The sequence below is a fragment of the Nannospalax galili genome, unplaced genomic scaffold (assembly GCF_000622305.1).
Source record: "Nannospalax galili isolate Female #2095 unplaced genomic scaffold, S.galili_v1.0 scaffold522, whole genome shotgun sequence".
NCBI lineage: Eukaryota > Metazoa > Chordata > Mammalia > Rodentia > Spalacidae > Nannospalax > Nannospalax galili.
The window spans coordinates 895,875-913,346 of NW_008348874.1; the positions used below are offsets into that span (position 1 = coordinate 895,875).

At 37.0% G+C, this 17,472-nt stretch overlaps 1 protein-coding gene across 5 annotated transcripts in view; it reads right to left on the bottom strand.

The window, feature by feature from the left end:
• Positions 1-17,472, bottom strand: part of Gfral (GDNF family receptor alpha like) — an 80,290-nt gene that overhangs the window by 39,859 nt on the left and 22,959 nt on the right. For 4 of the 5 annotated variants that reach the window (XM_017801359.1, XM_017801354.1, XM_017801356.1 and 1 more), the window contains 3 exons: positions 14,474-14,524; positions 13,364-13,694; positions 6,037-6,287 (listed from right to left, as the gene is read on the bottom strand). In XM_017801359.1, coding sequence (XP_017656848.1) covers positions 6,037-6,287; positions 13,364-13,694; positions 14,474-14,524 — 633 coding nt within the window. The remainder of the gene's footprint in view (positions 1-6,036; positions 6,288-13,363; positions 13,695-14,473; positions 14,525-17,472) is intronic. The other variant, XM_017801355.1, reaches the window with a different exon arrangement.

Consider the following 17,472-nt stretch of genomic DNA (forward strand, 5'->3'; position numbering starts at 1 on the left):
AAAAGATCAGGAAAACAAATGACTCAATAGATATAGATCTAAATAGAGAGTGCTCAAAAGAAGAAATAAAAATGGCTAAGAAATATCTCAAAAAGTTTTCAGCATCATTAGTAATTAGGGAAATGCAAATTAAAACCACCCTAAGGTATCACCTTACCCCAATCAGACTGGCTAGGATCAAGAGAATGAATGATACCAAATGTTGGCAAGGATGTGGAGAAAGAGGAACACTCATTCACTGCTGGTGGGATTGAAAACTCATGAAACTTCTATGGAAAACAGTGTGGAGAACTCTTAGAAAACTACAAATGAACCTACCATTTGACCCAGTTATACCACTCCTTGGCATATACCCAAAGAACTCATGCTATTGCAGAGACACTTGTACATCCATGTTTGTTGCTGCTCTTTTCACAATAGCTAAGAGATGGAAGCAACCTAAGTACCCCTCAACTGATGAGTGGTTAACAAAAATGTGGCATATTTACCCAATGGAGTTTTATTCAGCAATTAAGAAAGATGAAATAATGAAATTTGCAGGTAAATGGATGGATCTAGAAACTGTTATACGGAGTGAAGTAACAGACTCAGAAAAACAAATGACATATGTTCTCCCTCATATGTGGCTCCTAGCACAAAATCTTTTTAAATTCCAGGTCCTTTTAATAAGATGATGCTATTCAGCAGTCCCTTCTGCAGGAAATAACTACCATCATCACAACTTCGGCTGAGCCTGATCGCTAAACATAATCACAATTGGGCTTGTTGACGCTTGTGCTCATGTGCTCATTCATTAAAGATGTACCAAGCAGGGTCACTGGACCCTCACCTGAGTATCCAGCCACTATCCCCAGCCAAGTAGTCCAGCCTTGGAAGACAAAAGAAAAATGAGGAAGAACCCAATAGAGGGATGCTTTTGGAAGCCCTTGTTAAGAAATTCCAATGGACTCTCATATGAACATTGGAAAATTGCCCTGTTCTGACTTTTTTCTAGTTCCCTGTCTAGAACTTGTAATGCTAAGTATTCTTGCCTTTACTTCTCCTTTACATCCCTTATTCACCAGTTAAGGACTTTCTTTTCTCCCTACAGAGAAGAATTATGCAATTTGGGAGTCTTTTAGATAGAGCCACTGAAGAGGCACCCCAATTGCCTCACCCTGTGTCCCTATTCAGCATGGAAGAAGCCAGAGCAGTCTGCATCCTGATTCCCTATTGGCAATTTGGGTAACCCCTTCAGAGGATGGTGTGATAAGAATAGGAGGTAGGAATTGGCTATGCAGTTAGGGTAAAAAGACCCCAAAGAAATGTAGCCAGTTTCTTGGCTAAAAGTCAAAATGTCCTTGGGCCTGTTCGCAACATACTCTGTTCCAAAGGCCAAGAATATCAAAAGTGTTTGGGAGCTTGTATCTAATCCTTAAAAGATTTCAGGGTTACTTCTTCAAAGGGAGGGATATTGAAGGGGAGGGAGTGGGCATGGGTTTGATCAAAACACCTTATATGCATGCATGAAATTCTCAATAAAGTTTTTGTAAAAATTTAAAAAAAAAAGACCTAAAGAAAGGCAGGGCACTTTTATCAGCTGGTCTACACTCTGAGGCCAGACTCAAGTGGATGGATCAGAGTGTAAGAAAGACATTGAAACAATGAACACAGGCAACTGCCTTATTTTGGTGCAGAGTATTATAGGAAACACTATAAACATCAGACATAGTGGTAAAGGGTAAGAGAATGCTACAATCACCATTCATATATTTATCATGTTTCTGTGGACCCTAGATGTTGTGGGGGAACATTGACAGGTAGGTCAAAACAAAGAAAAAGGAAAGTTTACTATGATTTATTTATTACAAAGCATGTGGTTACCTACAAAGGAAATGTGAAATGATTCAATAAATCATTAAAAATGTATGAGTCTTTAACAGCTTGCTACACATAAATTTATGAACAAAGAAATCAATCAATTGAAGTTCCATACCACAACTACTAAAAGTATGAAAATATTTCCTAGAAAGATATATCTTTCAATAGTAATTTCAACATCTTTCAATACCTAGATATGTAGCTAGAGTTAGTAAGAAAAATACTGAAAAAAATCTTCATTAAGAAAATAAAAAATAACTGAAAACTATAAAAGAAAAATATATTTAGTAGATTGGAAAACTCATCATCATTTTCAAAATTGACAAGGGCTGGAGGTGGTTCAGCAGTCAAAAACACTTGCTGTTCTTCCAGAAGACCCGGCTTTGATTCCCAGCACCTACATGGTGGCTAACAACCATCTGTAACTCCAGTTCCAGTCGATATGATGCCATCTTCTGGTCTCTTCAGGCACTGCATGCACATGGTGTACTTACATACATGCAGGCAAAACACTAATACACATAATATAAAAATATTAAAGTATATTTAAAAATAAAATACAAAATTAGACAAACATTTGGCATCAGTTACAGGGGATGTGGGCACTGGAGGGGTGCCAGGCAGGCCTAGGGCATGGAAACATAGACGGTAGGCACTTAAGAACTGTCTGTCATCAGCAAGAGGGGAAATAGCAACAGCCAGGAAGAGACATGAGCTATTGTTTCAAGCTATCACGGTGTGCTCTATTGTTTACTGGGCTTCTTTCACAAACATTTCAAGAATTCAGCAGTGATTTCAGAGGACTCAACCCCAAGTCTAGGACTCTTCTGAGCATGGCACCTTGCACAACTACAGCATTTGCACACCCGTAAATAATCTTGGCAGACATTCAAATCATACAACCACTGAGAGTGATCTTAGTGCATTAGGGGTATGTATGTGGCAGCTGGTGGTGGGATGCATGGTGTGTTCTCTAGGTTTTTCTTCTTTAATATTTTAGTTATTTTTATTTTATTTGATGTGTATGAGTGTATTCCCTGCATGCATGTAAGTGCACCCGTGATGTGCAATGCCATGGAGACCAGAAGAGGGCATCAAATTCCTTTTGGAACTAGAGTTCTGAATGGTTGTCAGCCACCATGTGGGTGCTGGGATTCGAACCTGGGTCCCCTGAAAGAGCAGCCAGTGCTCTTAACTGCTGAACCATCTCTCCAGCCTCCTGTAGACTTTTCTGCCTGTCTTGACTGGCACACAGAAACCCTTAGGGCATTTTCAAATCTTTGTTTTGACAGCACAATTACAAGTTTCTGACTGGCAGGGTTTTGGATAATACTGAATAGACTTTAAAACAAAATTGCTTCACGAGCACATGTAATGGGCTCCAAATAAACTGGCCAGGTTTATGACTTGCCCACAACCAAGTGTGGAAGTCTGAGCAAGTCTTTTAATCAATCTCTTAACTTCCTTTTTCTTATGTGCAAAACAGAAGTCAACAGTACCTACATTATAGTATTATTCAAATTAAATGAGAAAGTATAATTGCATAAGAAAATGTGACAAAATATAAACCATCATGCTAGTTGAAAATATTTACAATTGCTATCTTACTGACTTGAATGCATCAATATAGATGATTTCCATATGTATTTATGCTTCAATTGTGTTTTCCACAAAATTCAGATAGCATAACATTTGTGAGTAATAAAAGTAAGTTTTGAATAAACAGTGTTCATTGCTTATTAAGAGTTCATTGTTCATTAAGAATTAGTGTAAAATATACTGGTTGTGGAGCTTGAAGTCAAATGAATCTGAGTTCAGTGCTTCTAAGGTAAACACGTGGCAAGCTGGAATATATCCCTAACTGCAGTGCCATTTCTGCTTAGATTACCCTTTTTACATAAAGCTCACAGCTGCTGAGGAAACCTGGAAACGTGCAAGGGTGATGCGTCTTCTTGAAAACACTAGAGAGCGGTGGGCCAGTGTGAGAAATCAGGGTGACAGCTGGAAACATACTTCTGTCACAAGCTGTCTTTGGGCTGCATGTGTATGTTTGAGGTTGAGGTCAAAGGTTTGTTAGCTAAGTGTTAGGTTGTATTTTTGTTTGACCTGTTTCCTGTTAATTAAGCACCAAGAACTGTGGTGGAGGGCTTTTAATGTTGCTTTAATGATATAATCTTGTCTCTTAAAATGCCTCCTGTCAATAGCTAAGGTTTCAGGAGAAAGTTTCCTTAAGTTTAGTCTTACCATGTGAATGAAGCCAGAGAACAGGGCCTTGAATTTTCATTTTTCAAAAAATAATTAATATGATATTTTAGTATTTCTGGTTTTTAAAGACTATTTCCAGCATCTCCCCATATCTTTTTTTCTGCTATAGAGATTACTACAGAAAAACACTATGAAAGTCAAATGATTAATAATTAAAAATGTATTGGAGGACAGGTTTAGGACCAGAATTATGATTCCTGGAGTACTTATGCTAAAAATTGCACTGTTAGTAATGTGTAGAATTTACATATTTTTATGAAAACCTTTAATATACCTACATAATCATTATTATTTGGCAATATAAAATGATATATCACAATGTATAATAATTTAATATCTTAAAATTTTTATTACATCCACCCATAAGTAACTCTTATCATATAACTAGGTATATATAATATGTATTGCAGTATATATTGCTTATATTGATTTAGCTATTTGATATTTCCTGTAACTGTTACAACCATTCATTATAAGAGCTTTTCCTTTAGACAGAATTTTAATCACGTAAGTAAAGTGTTTAGGAAATACGAATCAACGTGTGCAATGATATAGTTCCCTTTGTAGCCATGAAATATGATTGCAGAAATGGTAGGTAATCCATAGAATGAACTATAAGTATCTAAACATACATCCTGAGTTGTATGTCTATTACTTTTTTACAAAAAATTGCAGTTTGGTAACAGTGACTAATATCTAGCTTCTATCTGTACAAGAAAATTGAAAAAGACTATGCAATATCTATCAAATAGTTGTTTAGCTGTAGAGATTTTATTTGCTAAGAAACAATAAATATTCATTATTTCCCCCTGGAAACAGTACTTTCACATTTATTTTTAATCTAGTGGTCCAAGGACTTGGATACATTTAGGACAGAGACATTTCAATGGTCTGTACTTGAAGATAAATGACAGACATGCTTTGATCACATACTCAGATTCTTTCTACATGAAGCAGAGAAATCCTCTGCATTTTGGCCACTTTGAGAATTTGGAAAAATTATTTAAATTTCTAAACTTCACCTTTCTTATCCTATATTACTATTTTAGAAATGCGTTTTCTATCTTATCACTAGAAGTTTATCAGCAGATTTATTAAAGTTCAAGAGAAGATAAAAATAAATGAAAGATTACTTTATTTAGGTCAGGACAGCTTGTTTCACAAATTGTTAAATCGGTGACCTCCTAGGGATCCCACCTTGACCATCCACATCCTTGTCTAATCCACTCCCACACTGCTCTGAGATAGGCCACATGACTTGCTTTGTTCAATGCAACTCATATTCATAAAGTGACAGAAGGACACACTTGATAAATACCTGTGGATTTAGTCTTAGCCACTAGGAGTTCAGCTGTGATCATGTGAGAGACCCATTGTCAACTGCTGAAGGGGACACCACAGGACTCTTCCATGTCAGCCAACAGTGCTTGCTAAATATCGCCTTGGACCATCCAGCCTCAGTAGAGCCACCAGATATTAGTGTAGATACAGAAGTGAACTTAGGCAAGTGTCATAACAATCTTTTCATTGATCTAAGACCAGTGTATAAAGCTGTGATCAAATAAGTGGCTAACAGATTATGCTTTTAAACCAGCGTTTTTGGACTGATTTGTTACATGCAATGATATTTAATGTGTTTAGTTGTGAGTTAAATCTTTTATACTTTTGATATTAAAATCAACAAAAGATATTAACCTTTGATATGTCATATAAATTAAAAGGTATATCACTTTCTAATAGATGAGAAAAAGAGCAAAAACAGAATGTAAGTAGAACTGCAAATGCAAATTGTCCTTGTGAGAATTTTTTTTTTTTGGATGGCTAGCTTACCACTTTCTTAGTATAGTGGAAAACAAGATAGACAGGTAATTTGATCAATTAGACACATATTCTTGTAGTTGGATAACTTACTGAAACATGATTTTCTATGAAGCATGTGCTGGAACGTCTTGCACAAAGATTCTTCACTTTGTGTAGTGCTCTGACACGTACATTGCACTTGAAGGACAGTCCCAAAAGTTCCTAGGTAGGCTGCTCTGCAGTTATCACTCCCTGAACACTCGAGGTCTTGCTTGCCTAGCATGCTAATGCAGGTCTCATCTTCATGACACTGCACAGTAACACGAGGCCAGCATTCTGACTGAAATGTTAGATAGTGCTTCCTAGGAAAAGAACGAAGAACTGAATTAGTCTGCGAGTAGTGATATTTTACATTAACAAGTGATGATCACTCACATCATGAAACACTGGCACAGCACAAAATGAGTACCGAGTTCTAGTACATAATTAGAAACTAAGTTGCCCATTCAAATATGGCAGTAGGGAGTGTGGAATAAAACAACAGGGGAATCTGGCAAACTGCTGTCCATTTGTGATGAAAGACAGAGGCTGAGTTTGAATTTCCCTGGACAGATTTTCCTCAGTACTAACTACCTCAATGGGTAGTGATCTGCAGTATGAACTAATAGAGTTTCATGGCTAACATTTGGACATTGTCACCCTCCAAGGAAATTCAAATAAGGCACTTGCCAATCCAACTTTCCTACACAATGGGAGGTGTTTGATTCTGTTTCCCAATTCTGAACTATACAGTTAGAATTTATAAAATTGTTTGAGGTGTATTGATAGCAAGAGCTAAAGCTGGGCATGTAGCTTAGTGGCAGAGGCTAGCAAGTACAAGGTCTTGAGTTTGTTTCCAAACCAAGCAACAAACAAAAAATCCAGTACTTGAGAATTTGTATTTAGTTTTCAATCAAGATAATCTTTTAGAACTACACCCATTCATAGTGTTTCTCACTTTACATTTGATTCTGGCTATAATAAGTTCATGTAAAACTCAGGATAATGTTCTGTGGATATCATTTGTGAACCTGCTGAAGCACAAAGGCATTTGTATCAATATAACTGATAATACTAATCTTTCAACTTGAAATTCGTCACCTAAAATTGTATGCCTTGTGAATAAGTTATTATTACATGTGCATGGATGACACTTTGTGAGCTCCTTTGCCTAGAACTTTGCTACTAAAGAGTCAGAGACACTTTATTTTCAAAAATATCATATGTGATTAATGCTAAAAGATCAGATTTTAATGGAGAACAATGGAGCAACTAATTAGCACATATTCTATTAAAATTTTCCTAAAAATGTAATTCTGGGTCCATAATTACAGCTACATTCCTTTAATTAATGCAATTAAGGATTATATGTCAAATATTATCTAAATATATGTTGGAACTATTGATTGCTATTTAGAGGATTGATATAGAATAAGTTTGCACTTAGATGTCACTTATTATTTTTTAATTGTCACATTTATACCTATAGAAATCTACCACTTTGTAAGGTAATTTAAAATATATTTAAAAAAATAAGGAGTTTGAATGGAGATACCCTACATGGGTAGATAATGCTTCACTCAGAAGACATGTGGATCATTAAATAAAAATCTCAGTGCCAGGTGTGGGATACCTCCCTATTAATTATTGATCAGGGTGGTCCCAGAGGCCCTCAGCAACACAGGCTATTCTAATTGTTCTTAGTTGCCTATAGCTAGATGGTAAGACATTAATTGCTGAAGACACAACATAGTTTGGTTGCAGGACATAGAGAATTAATCTTAAACTGCCTGGGAAACTTCCTTCCTGCTGGCAAGTTTTTATATTGACAAGGGGTGCTATACAGGTTGCAGGGGAGAATGCTAGAATGCAGAATGCTACAATATTGACCTACCAAGCATGACGTGGCTACTACCACCAGAGTGGCATGCCCGTTATAGAGATAACCAACTACTTTCTGATTGGATTTGAGGCCTGCTCCACAGGAGGGAATTTTTGCTTCATACTGTCAACTTGGTCAAAAGCCCATGATTAGAGAGGTCACAGACCTCGAGGGTAATCCTATTTGTTTTCTGTTACTGTGATAAAATGCTGACCAAAACCAACTTGGGGAGGAAATGCTTTATTTGGCTTACAAGTTACAGTCCATTATGGAGGGAAGTCAAGGGAGGCACTTAAGGCCTGGAAGCAGGAACTGAAGCAGGACCTGAAGGCCTGGAAGGAGGAACCTGGAAGTAGGAACTGAAGCAGAGAGCATGGAGGAATGCTGTTTATTAACTTGCTTCCCCTGGTGTCGTCAGCTACCTTTCTTATAAGAGCCCAGGCATGGCACTACCCCCACAGTGGGCCAGGACCACGTCCATCAAGTAGCATGTCCACAGGCCAATCTGATGGAGGAAATTTCTCAGTTGAGATTCCTTCTTTCCTGGTGTGTCAAGTTGATAAACAACACAGCCATCACAGAGGGGAAACCCACTACTGCTGTCTTGCTAAATAGACATGCTGTTAAACTGCCTTCTAATTATTAATATTTATACACATAGATTAGTGCTTCTTTCAACCTTGATCAGAGAACTTTCTTTTTGCAATGGGCCACAGTCGATGCAGAGACTCATAAGTGCTGAAAATAAGGGAGTGCTGATTCCCTGGCCCGCTTGCCCCCCCGGTCCTATCTCCAAGGCTCAGGGACCATTGTGGAAGAGGAGGGAGGTGGTAGAGAAGATGTAGAGTTGGAGGATGGGAGGTATGCTATGAAATACCATCTTCTGGTTGTGACTATTGTATCCGTGAACTTGCAACAGCTATGGTTACCTGCACAAGCCTGCACAAGATCAAACTGGTCAACATTCTAGCATGGAATGGGAGAAATCCATGAGGCTTGAGCCCTAGCTGATGAGCTATTGGCCTTTAAGACATTTTCTTTCAGGGATATGACTGCTAGTAGGTTACCCATGCCACGGTCGATGATGTCACATCCATGCACATACAGGCAGTATTAACTAGACTCAGTGGTTATTTAAAAAACAAAAACAAAAACAAATCCAGAAAGAAAGAAAAATAAGACATGATGGAAGGACGGGAAAGCACTGAGTAGGCTATGAGCAGAAAGGCAGCTTAGCTGGATATGAACAAGATACACTGTGTGCATCTATGAGATTTTCAAGGAACAAATTTTCAAGAAGACAAAAAATATGTATTTTTTAAATTGTATGATTTAGCTACTTATAAAATTATTTCATTCAGGAAATAAGCAGTGAAATTTTGACAAAATAATGGACTTAAGAGATTTAACTAAAATAAAAATATACTAGGTACCTAGATAGTTAAAATTGATAATTTTAAATATTATAATTTATGATGTTAGAAATTTTCTATTTTAATTGTAGCCAACATTTTTAGATTAAATACATTTATTGTGTTCAGTAATGTTTTAATGCACAGTGTTCTTGCTTATTTTCTTAATATTTTCTAATTTTTAATTTTGGCTGATGGTTCAAGTAATGAAGTATTTAAAAAGCTATTTTATAAAAAGAAATTGAGGTCTTCCCATGCTTGGACTAGGCCAGAAAATGCTACTGGGGAGCACCCAACGAGCTTGCTGCAGCCACGAAGATGAGGAGACCTTCTTAGGAGAAGGAAAACAGAAGAAAGGTATCTGAGCTATGAGGGCCTAACAAATGCTCCAAATGTAGCATTGCCTAAGTAGTCAGGCAGTTGGTGACAAACATCTACCTGACAGGAAAACTGGTGATCCTTGTACTGTCATGGCAAAATATTTCATGACAATTTCACCTGCTGGGGCCTGGAGAGGTGGTTCAGTGGTAAAGAACACTGGCTGCTGTAGAACAGAACCGTGTTCGTTCCATTCCCAGCACCCACATGGTGGTTAACAGCCATCCGAACTCCGGTTCTAGGGGATCTGACACCCTTTTCTGACCTCTGTAAGCACTGCATGCACAGATGTACTTACATCCATGCAGGCAAAACACCCTACACATAAATAAAAATTAATAAACTAATAAGATCTTTTAAAAAGAAATTGAGTATTTTGTTTTTATTTTTACCGTAGATTTGAGGTTACATTGAAAAAAATGTAAGAGAATGCCATGCGTAAAATTTCCACGCATGAAAGGTATTGTTTGTCCCTGTAATCTAATATAAGGCCATGCTTTGTAAAGACATCAAATGATTTAACATAGTCAATTTAAACATGGTTAGAAGGGCTGGAGAGATGGTTCAGCAGTTAAGGGCACTGGTTACACTTGCAGACGATTCAGGTTGGGTTTCCAACACCCACATGTTCACACCTCCAGTTCCAGGGGATCTGGCGCCCTCTTCTGGCCTTCATGGGCATTGCATGCACATTCTCTGTATATGTGTGCAGACAGAATACTCATACACACATACACACAACATAAAAATAATTTTTTTCCTAACTAGTTAGAACTTTTTCTAAGAAAATACTCTTTTGCTGCTTTTTTTTACCTTTGATATTATATAAGTTTCTAGAAATTCATACAATTATAAAATTGTTAAAATATAATCTGAACTGCTAGTGGATATTAATATTGGAAAGAATCATTGGAGAGGGGCTTTCTATTGCCTATTTTGAACTTTTCAAAATAACATTTTGCCAAATTATGCTATAAATTCAGGAATCTAAAGCAGGAATAAAAATAGTATGTTAAAACAAAATTCACGCTTCAGGTCAAAAATGAGAAAAGGAGTCTGGGGTTGGGGTAAACTTGATAAAAGGGGCTTCCTTTTCAACGTTGAATTACAGTATCAGTAATTTACTGTAAAAGCTGCTAATCTCCCTAACACAAAATTCACTTGAGGGAAATGATAGGATTTTTAAAAATATTGACTATTGATAAATATTGAGACATAACAGCCCTTAACTGTGAACCAATCTAAGAAAGACAGAAATGATGTAGGAAGATATGTACATTAAAATACAAATTAAGCACAGCTTTCTAAGGTACATGGCAAGGATGAAGCATCTTTTGAGTGCTTATTCCATTTCAGACCTGCATCTAATACTTTGAAGAGGTAGGTAAACCTCAGAGTCCTTGTTGAGGAAAATCACTAAGTCTAATCAAGAAGATGTTGATAACAAGAAAATTCTCTTAGTAAACATGGCATTCTAAGTGGAAAGGATGTCAGTATTGGATTATTCTGCTAAGATCTCATAATGTGTGTTATTGGGAAGTGTCTTTTTTATTGACATTGTTTGTAAGATCTGGAACTATTTTGCAAGTCGGAATGCTTGTGACTAAGACAACGTACATGTGAAAGACTAAATGAAAGCTTACCAAGAATCATCAGGGGGTTGACAACAACAAATCTAAAATTCTAGATAAATCACAAGTCTTTCTCTGAGCTCTCACCTATATATTACGTGCATCTAATACTTTGAAGAGGTAGGTAAACCTCAGAGTTTGATTATTAAACTATGATTTTGATTATTAAATGTATTTGATATATGTTAAGTTTTACTAATTTAAAGAGAATGAAATTCAATAGTCCTTGATAGATGGCACTAGGGAAATAAAACGAAACAAGGGAATTATTCCAAAAAAGAAATAAACCAGGTGATGCACCCCTTTAATACCAGCACTCAAGAGGTAGAAGCAAGCAGATTTCTGTGACTGGGAGGTCAGCATGGTTTACAAAGTGAGTTCCAGGACAGGCAGTGTTACACAGTGAAACCCAGCCTAAAAAGAAGACAGAAATGAGAGAGGGGGGAGGAGAGAGAGAGAGAGAGAGAGAGAGAGAGAGAGAGAGAGAGAGAGAGAAAGAGAGAGAGAATCTTTCCACAAAAAGCCTGTCATCCTAGGACCTGAGTACCTGAAGCAGAAGGACCTAGATTGAGGTCAGTGAGGAGTACATACAGAAACTCCGCCTCAAAACAAAACAAAAAATTTTAAAGTTATATAAATGAATGCTGGTGTTAAATAAAACTTCAATATGATGCAATGTTAGAAACAGGTTTGTTTCGTTCACTTTATTTAATATCTGATTAATTCCTGCATTTCTTACTTCTATTCAAAATTGTTTACCAGCCATATATTTATTTCTGGCCTTTTAAAAGACAACAACACCTTGAGAGTGTGTGTTAATGAAGACCTCAGTGGCAAAGGAGACCTAGGGATGCTGAACTAGTCATGCTTCCTGAGCAGGACTGCTGCATGCACAGTTTGGTCTCAGCTGGCAGCCAGAATGGAAGCTTTAACAAAGGAACTGGGGCCATTCACAAGCTGTTCACAATCTGCAAATGCCTCTCAGTTTCACTCAGATTAAAAGCCATCTTTCCAGCCCTGGATCAGACTAATTCTTCATTCAGGTATAACTGTAATGTGGCTTAGAAATATCACCCTTCTCATTTGTCTTGTTTCAGTAGAGTAAGAAGCAGGGAAGACATTTTTGTCCCTCAATGATGCCTAGATATCAGATGTTCCAACATGTATTTTTTGAGTGAACAAGGAAGTTACTAGCATTACTTCCCCAACAGCACAGTGTGAGCATGGGAAGAAGGGAAAAAGAACACATTTCCTACATTATTGGAACATGTGTGCTGTAGATGGACAAGCCATGCTCAAACTACCTTTTTCTTTGTAATCCACAGCCTGAGAAAGAAAGAATTTATTTTGAAATTTGAAGAGTCATCTTGACAAAATTAACGACTATGTACAATCACACTAGGTCATGTGGGGTGGCTCAGGCCTGTAATCCCAGCACTCCAGAAGCTGAGGTAGGAGTATTGTAGTTTCTAAGCCAACCTAGTCTATACAAACAAATAAAAACAAACAACAGCAACCAAATACCTTTAAACACACACACATACACATACACTCATGAAACACTAAATAAATAAATGTAACATTTATTTTTAAAAACCAATGTATAAACTTGAACTCTTTTTTTTTGTTTGTTTTTGGATTTTGGTTGTTGTTGTTGTTTTTTTTGGTCTTTTTTGAGACAGGGTCTCCTTGTAGCCCCAGCTGGCCTGGAACTCACTATGTAGACCAGGCTGGCCTTGAACTCCCAAGTGCTGGGATTAAAGGTGTGTGCCACCACACCTGGCCAGAAACTTGAACTCTTATCTAATTCGTGTTTCAACTTATTATGTAAATTTAATAGTACTGTTTAATGGTCATCAACTCTCAGCATACTGAATTTCTTTACTCTAAGAACTTCCTCTGCATTTTACATATGAATTTCAAAAAGGATACAACACATGTATACAAATTCAAAATGAATGTTTTCCTGGCTTTATTTACACCATTTGGGTGGATGGTGGGAATGTTTGCTAACGTAATGGAATCAAGTGTTAGGACTGGACTGTAACAAATAAGGTGCCACAGTAAGAAGGTAAGGTAGGCATGTTTCTCCTCACCTGCATGATTCATCACGTCTGCAACTATGGATTACACTGAGGCAAGTAGGGGGCGGAACCACGTTCAGTGCACATGGCTTGCTGTGAAGAGCTTCTTTGGACTGCTGACAAAGTATATCAGATTGAGCACAGTCACAAAACGCCAACATCTGGGCGATGTTAAAAGGCATGTTTTGATAGAAGAACCGTATGGCCGTTTGGCAGTGTTTCACATCGCACAGATTTCCCTTTGCTGAGCATGCTTTGAGGTAAAGAGCCAACTGTGCATTACAAACCATATCCCCTACACAGGCCTCTGTCACTTCCAAACAGGATTTGATCCCTTTGAATCCTGAAAGCAACAACACACCAAGTCATTGAAAAACAAACACAAAGTTGTACATGCAGAGCCTGCAAAACACTGAGAAGACTACAAGCAGGATAGAAAGTTGTACCAGTGTGCTATGATTAGGAACCAGTACTTTCTTTTAGTACATATGAATTTACCGAGACTTGAGGGATGCATTGTTTGAATCACCTTTCATTGATACTAAATGTTTATTGTGATCTAGAGTGGTGGGCTGTTTATGGGACCAACGCTGAGCTTTAGGGGGAAAAAACCAATGAGTCCAACTTGCCAATAAATCTCAGAAACAGTGTTTGAACTATGAAACTTATGGTGAGTTCACTGGCTCAAGTCAAAATAATTCTTGCTCTGTTGCAGTTAATTGTGGGAGTGGCTGCATTCAAACAGTGTAGCCTAAGAAGATGCTCACATTCTGAAGAAAACAGATTTAGGTGAAAGCTGCCCTGACAGCAGCACGTGCACACTGAGACAGGTGGCTTCAAGTATTTTAACTCGTGTGATTGAAATAGCCGTAGGATTTAGCCAAGCTTTGTTTTCACTTAAAGTATTTCTCAGAATATCCGAAAAGAGATGACAGATGAACAGCATAGGTGATCACAGAACACGGAGGAGGAAAAGCCATGATTCTGCTGTGCGTGTTTTACCAGAACTGTTGAATCACACAGATTATTTTGTACTATGTCCTTAAGAAGTCCAGTAATTATATTTAATTATATTGTCAAGCTTTTATAATTCAGGTTAAAATGACAGTTTATACACATTACCATGATGGAAAGTAGTTAGATTCCACTTATATTTATTATCCTTTTTCATATCTAGAAAGAAAACAAAGAAACTATTTCACTGTGGAATAGTTTTCTAAATTTCCCTAGAATTTATGAGTGCACAATCGTTCAAATATATTCAAGTTCATATAATGCCTTTTTTAACCCTGGATATTTAAAATTAGTGAGGGACAGATGAAGAGAAATAAGTCTCCAAAATTTTACAGAGTAAACTGAACAGGCTTGCTTTATGGATTCAACAAATTTAAAACAAATTCAACAAAGATTTAAACAAATTCTAATGACTAGACCCATTGTACTGAATCAAGCTAAGACTGGAAGGACAGAATGGATGGAATATTATCTGATTAAAAAAAAGAAAGAGAAACTCCATAGCAACAGGACAATAAATTATGTAGAAATGCAGTTTTAAAACTATTTCTATCTTCAATTATCTTATTTTCATAGGATTCTTATGATTTATAATTCAAGAACCAGAAAATGTCATTGACAAAATCTTTCATTCAACAAACATTGGTTGGGTTCTTATGGTATATCAGGTAACATTCTTCATAATACCAGTCTGTAATTTCTGTCTCTAACCATTCCATAGTTTCATAAGAAGAAAATATAAACCAAAGTCAAAACAAAACATAAGTAGTACCAACAGACACATGCATAAAGTATTAAGGAGAAGACTATGTACAGAGTTCATTCTAAAATAAGTGTTATTTTTATCATTGGCTAGTAGAAATTAATTTTTGTTGTGATTGTTCCCTCATGACTCAGTTTGTCTTCACAAACGTGTCCATGTACCTTGCACCCCAGGTCATTGACCATAAGCAACTGTGCAATCACAGCAAAGCGCTGCCTATTGCCCTGTGCTCCAACCCTCCCTGACTCCCTCCACTGCCGCCAGCTCCTCTTACTGTGCATTTCCATTTCTCTATTGAGTAGGTCAAGAATCATCATTTTCCTTTGGAATCTCACCTCCTGTCTTTCTGAGGAAGAGCTGATGCTCCTATTTTAGTAGTACTACTCTATTGTAATGACAATCCCAAAACAGATTTCAGTGACTCACATAGCTTTTTCTAAGAAACACAAACCGCCAGACATTCTAATATGGATAAATGCCACTACAGCGGGACTGACAGACGAGTCTGTGCTGCAGAATAAAATACATTCAAGGAACTACCCCTGAGCCAGCAGTTAGTAATCAACTTCTTGCTAAGGACTGAATGTTTGTGCTCTACCACCAAATGCAAATGTTAAAGCTCTAAGTCTCCGTGTTTGAAGATGATGTCTTTAAAACAGCGGTTGAGAAGAAATGCAGTCATAAAGCTGGTGGCACTAACATGATAGGGTTAGTGTTCTCAAAGGAAGAGGCACCAATATGCCTTTCGTCACCTCCTCCTCCTCCTCCCCACCATTCTTCAGTGACTTCCAAGAAAGCGTCATATGAGGACATAGAAAGAACCCAGCAAGGGAGGAATGTTCTTCAAGAACAGACCTTACTAGATGTTGATGTGGGGTTTCATCTTCCAGAACTAGGAGAAAATAAAACTTCTTTTCTTGAAGTCATTTAGTCTATAATATTTTGTTCTGGTAGCCTGAGTAAACTAACCAATTGCTGCAAGTAGTCACTATACAAATAATGAAATAGTTACTTTTGGTGTGGAAAAGTGAACTTCATTTTTGTGGATATGTTATTTTTTTCTGCTATGTCATATATTACAATAAATTATGTGTACATTAAATGCCAACTTTATATGGTTCTATATGGATGTATGTTATATTTGTATATGTATATGTATGCACACTTTTCCCAGATGATATTTTAAACATTAATTACTGAAAAGTAGGGGCTGAAGGGATGTCTCAGCAGTTAAGAGCACAGGCTGCCCTTGCAGATGACTCAGGTTCAGTTCGCAGTACCCACATAGCAGCTAACAACCATCTTGTAACTTCAGTTTCAGGGGATCTGTTGTCCTTCTCTGGCCTCTGTGGACATTGCACACATACGTGCATTTACATGCAGGCAAGACACTTAAATACAGGAAAGGATTTTTTTTTAACATTACTGAAAAGTAGTTAAAATACAACATGTGTGGGAATAAAGCACCAACCAGACCTGTACTGGGTTACACGATCATATTCAAACTCATGAAATATTACACGTTTCCTAAAACAGGGTCAAAATCACTCCACTTCTCTCTCTTACACTACAATATCTGAAACTAAACTTCTATAAATATTCCATTTAACTTTTATAATCTGGTAAAATATGCTTATGAAAATCTAATTAATATATTTTTATAAGATGATAAAATTTTAAAAAGCTGAAGATTGCTAATGTAGGATATATTTAATGGAACAAGATCCACTAAACAATCATCCATGGAAGAAAGTAAAAGTGGGTGTTAGAAGCCTGGCATTTCTCCAGCTTGTTTCCTTGTCTTCTGGTGACTGCTGCTTGCTTTGCATAAGGCATAAGCATGGGATGTTTACATCTTACTGTGTCAGGGTCTCCATTTTCATTCACTGACCCACTGATATCACCACAGGTCCAAAATTAGGAATCAATATGCTCTGCTGCCATTGTGCTTTTTGGTTAATCTTATGATTTGTACCTGAATGATTCTTGCCTACTAATTTTCTACTGTGTCAAAGCTCACTTTTATATGCAATACACAGAATTCACAGATATTTCTTAGAACTTTCAACTTGATGTCTTCATTTGAAAACCTAATAAACATTTCAGATTCAAATGTATGTATCTGGATTTGGATGTCTCCTCTGTCCCCGCTAAGGCTTTTTTTCCAGGAACTGCCCCCTGACCCCGTGTTAATTAATGAAAGCTGTAATGACAATGATATGATTAGAGTTAGTTATTCAGGGGAAAAAATTACAATCAACTTCAGTTCTTTTCCAGACATTCCCATTTGATCACTAATATTAAAAATATATATACAATCTAATATTTTCCCATATTGGTTCAT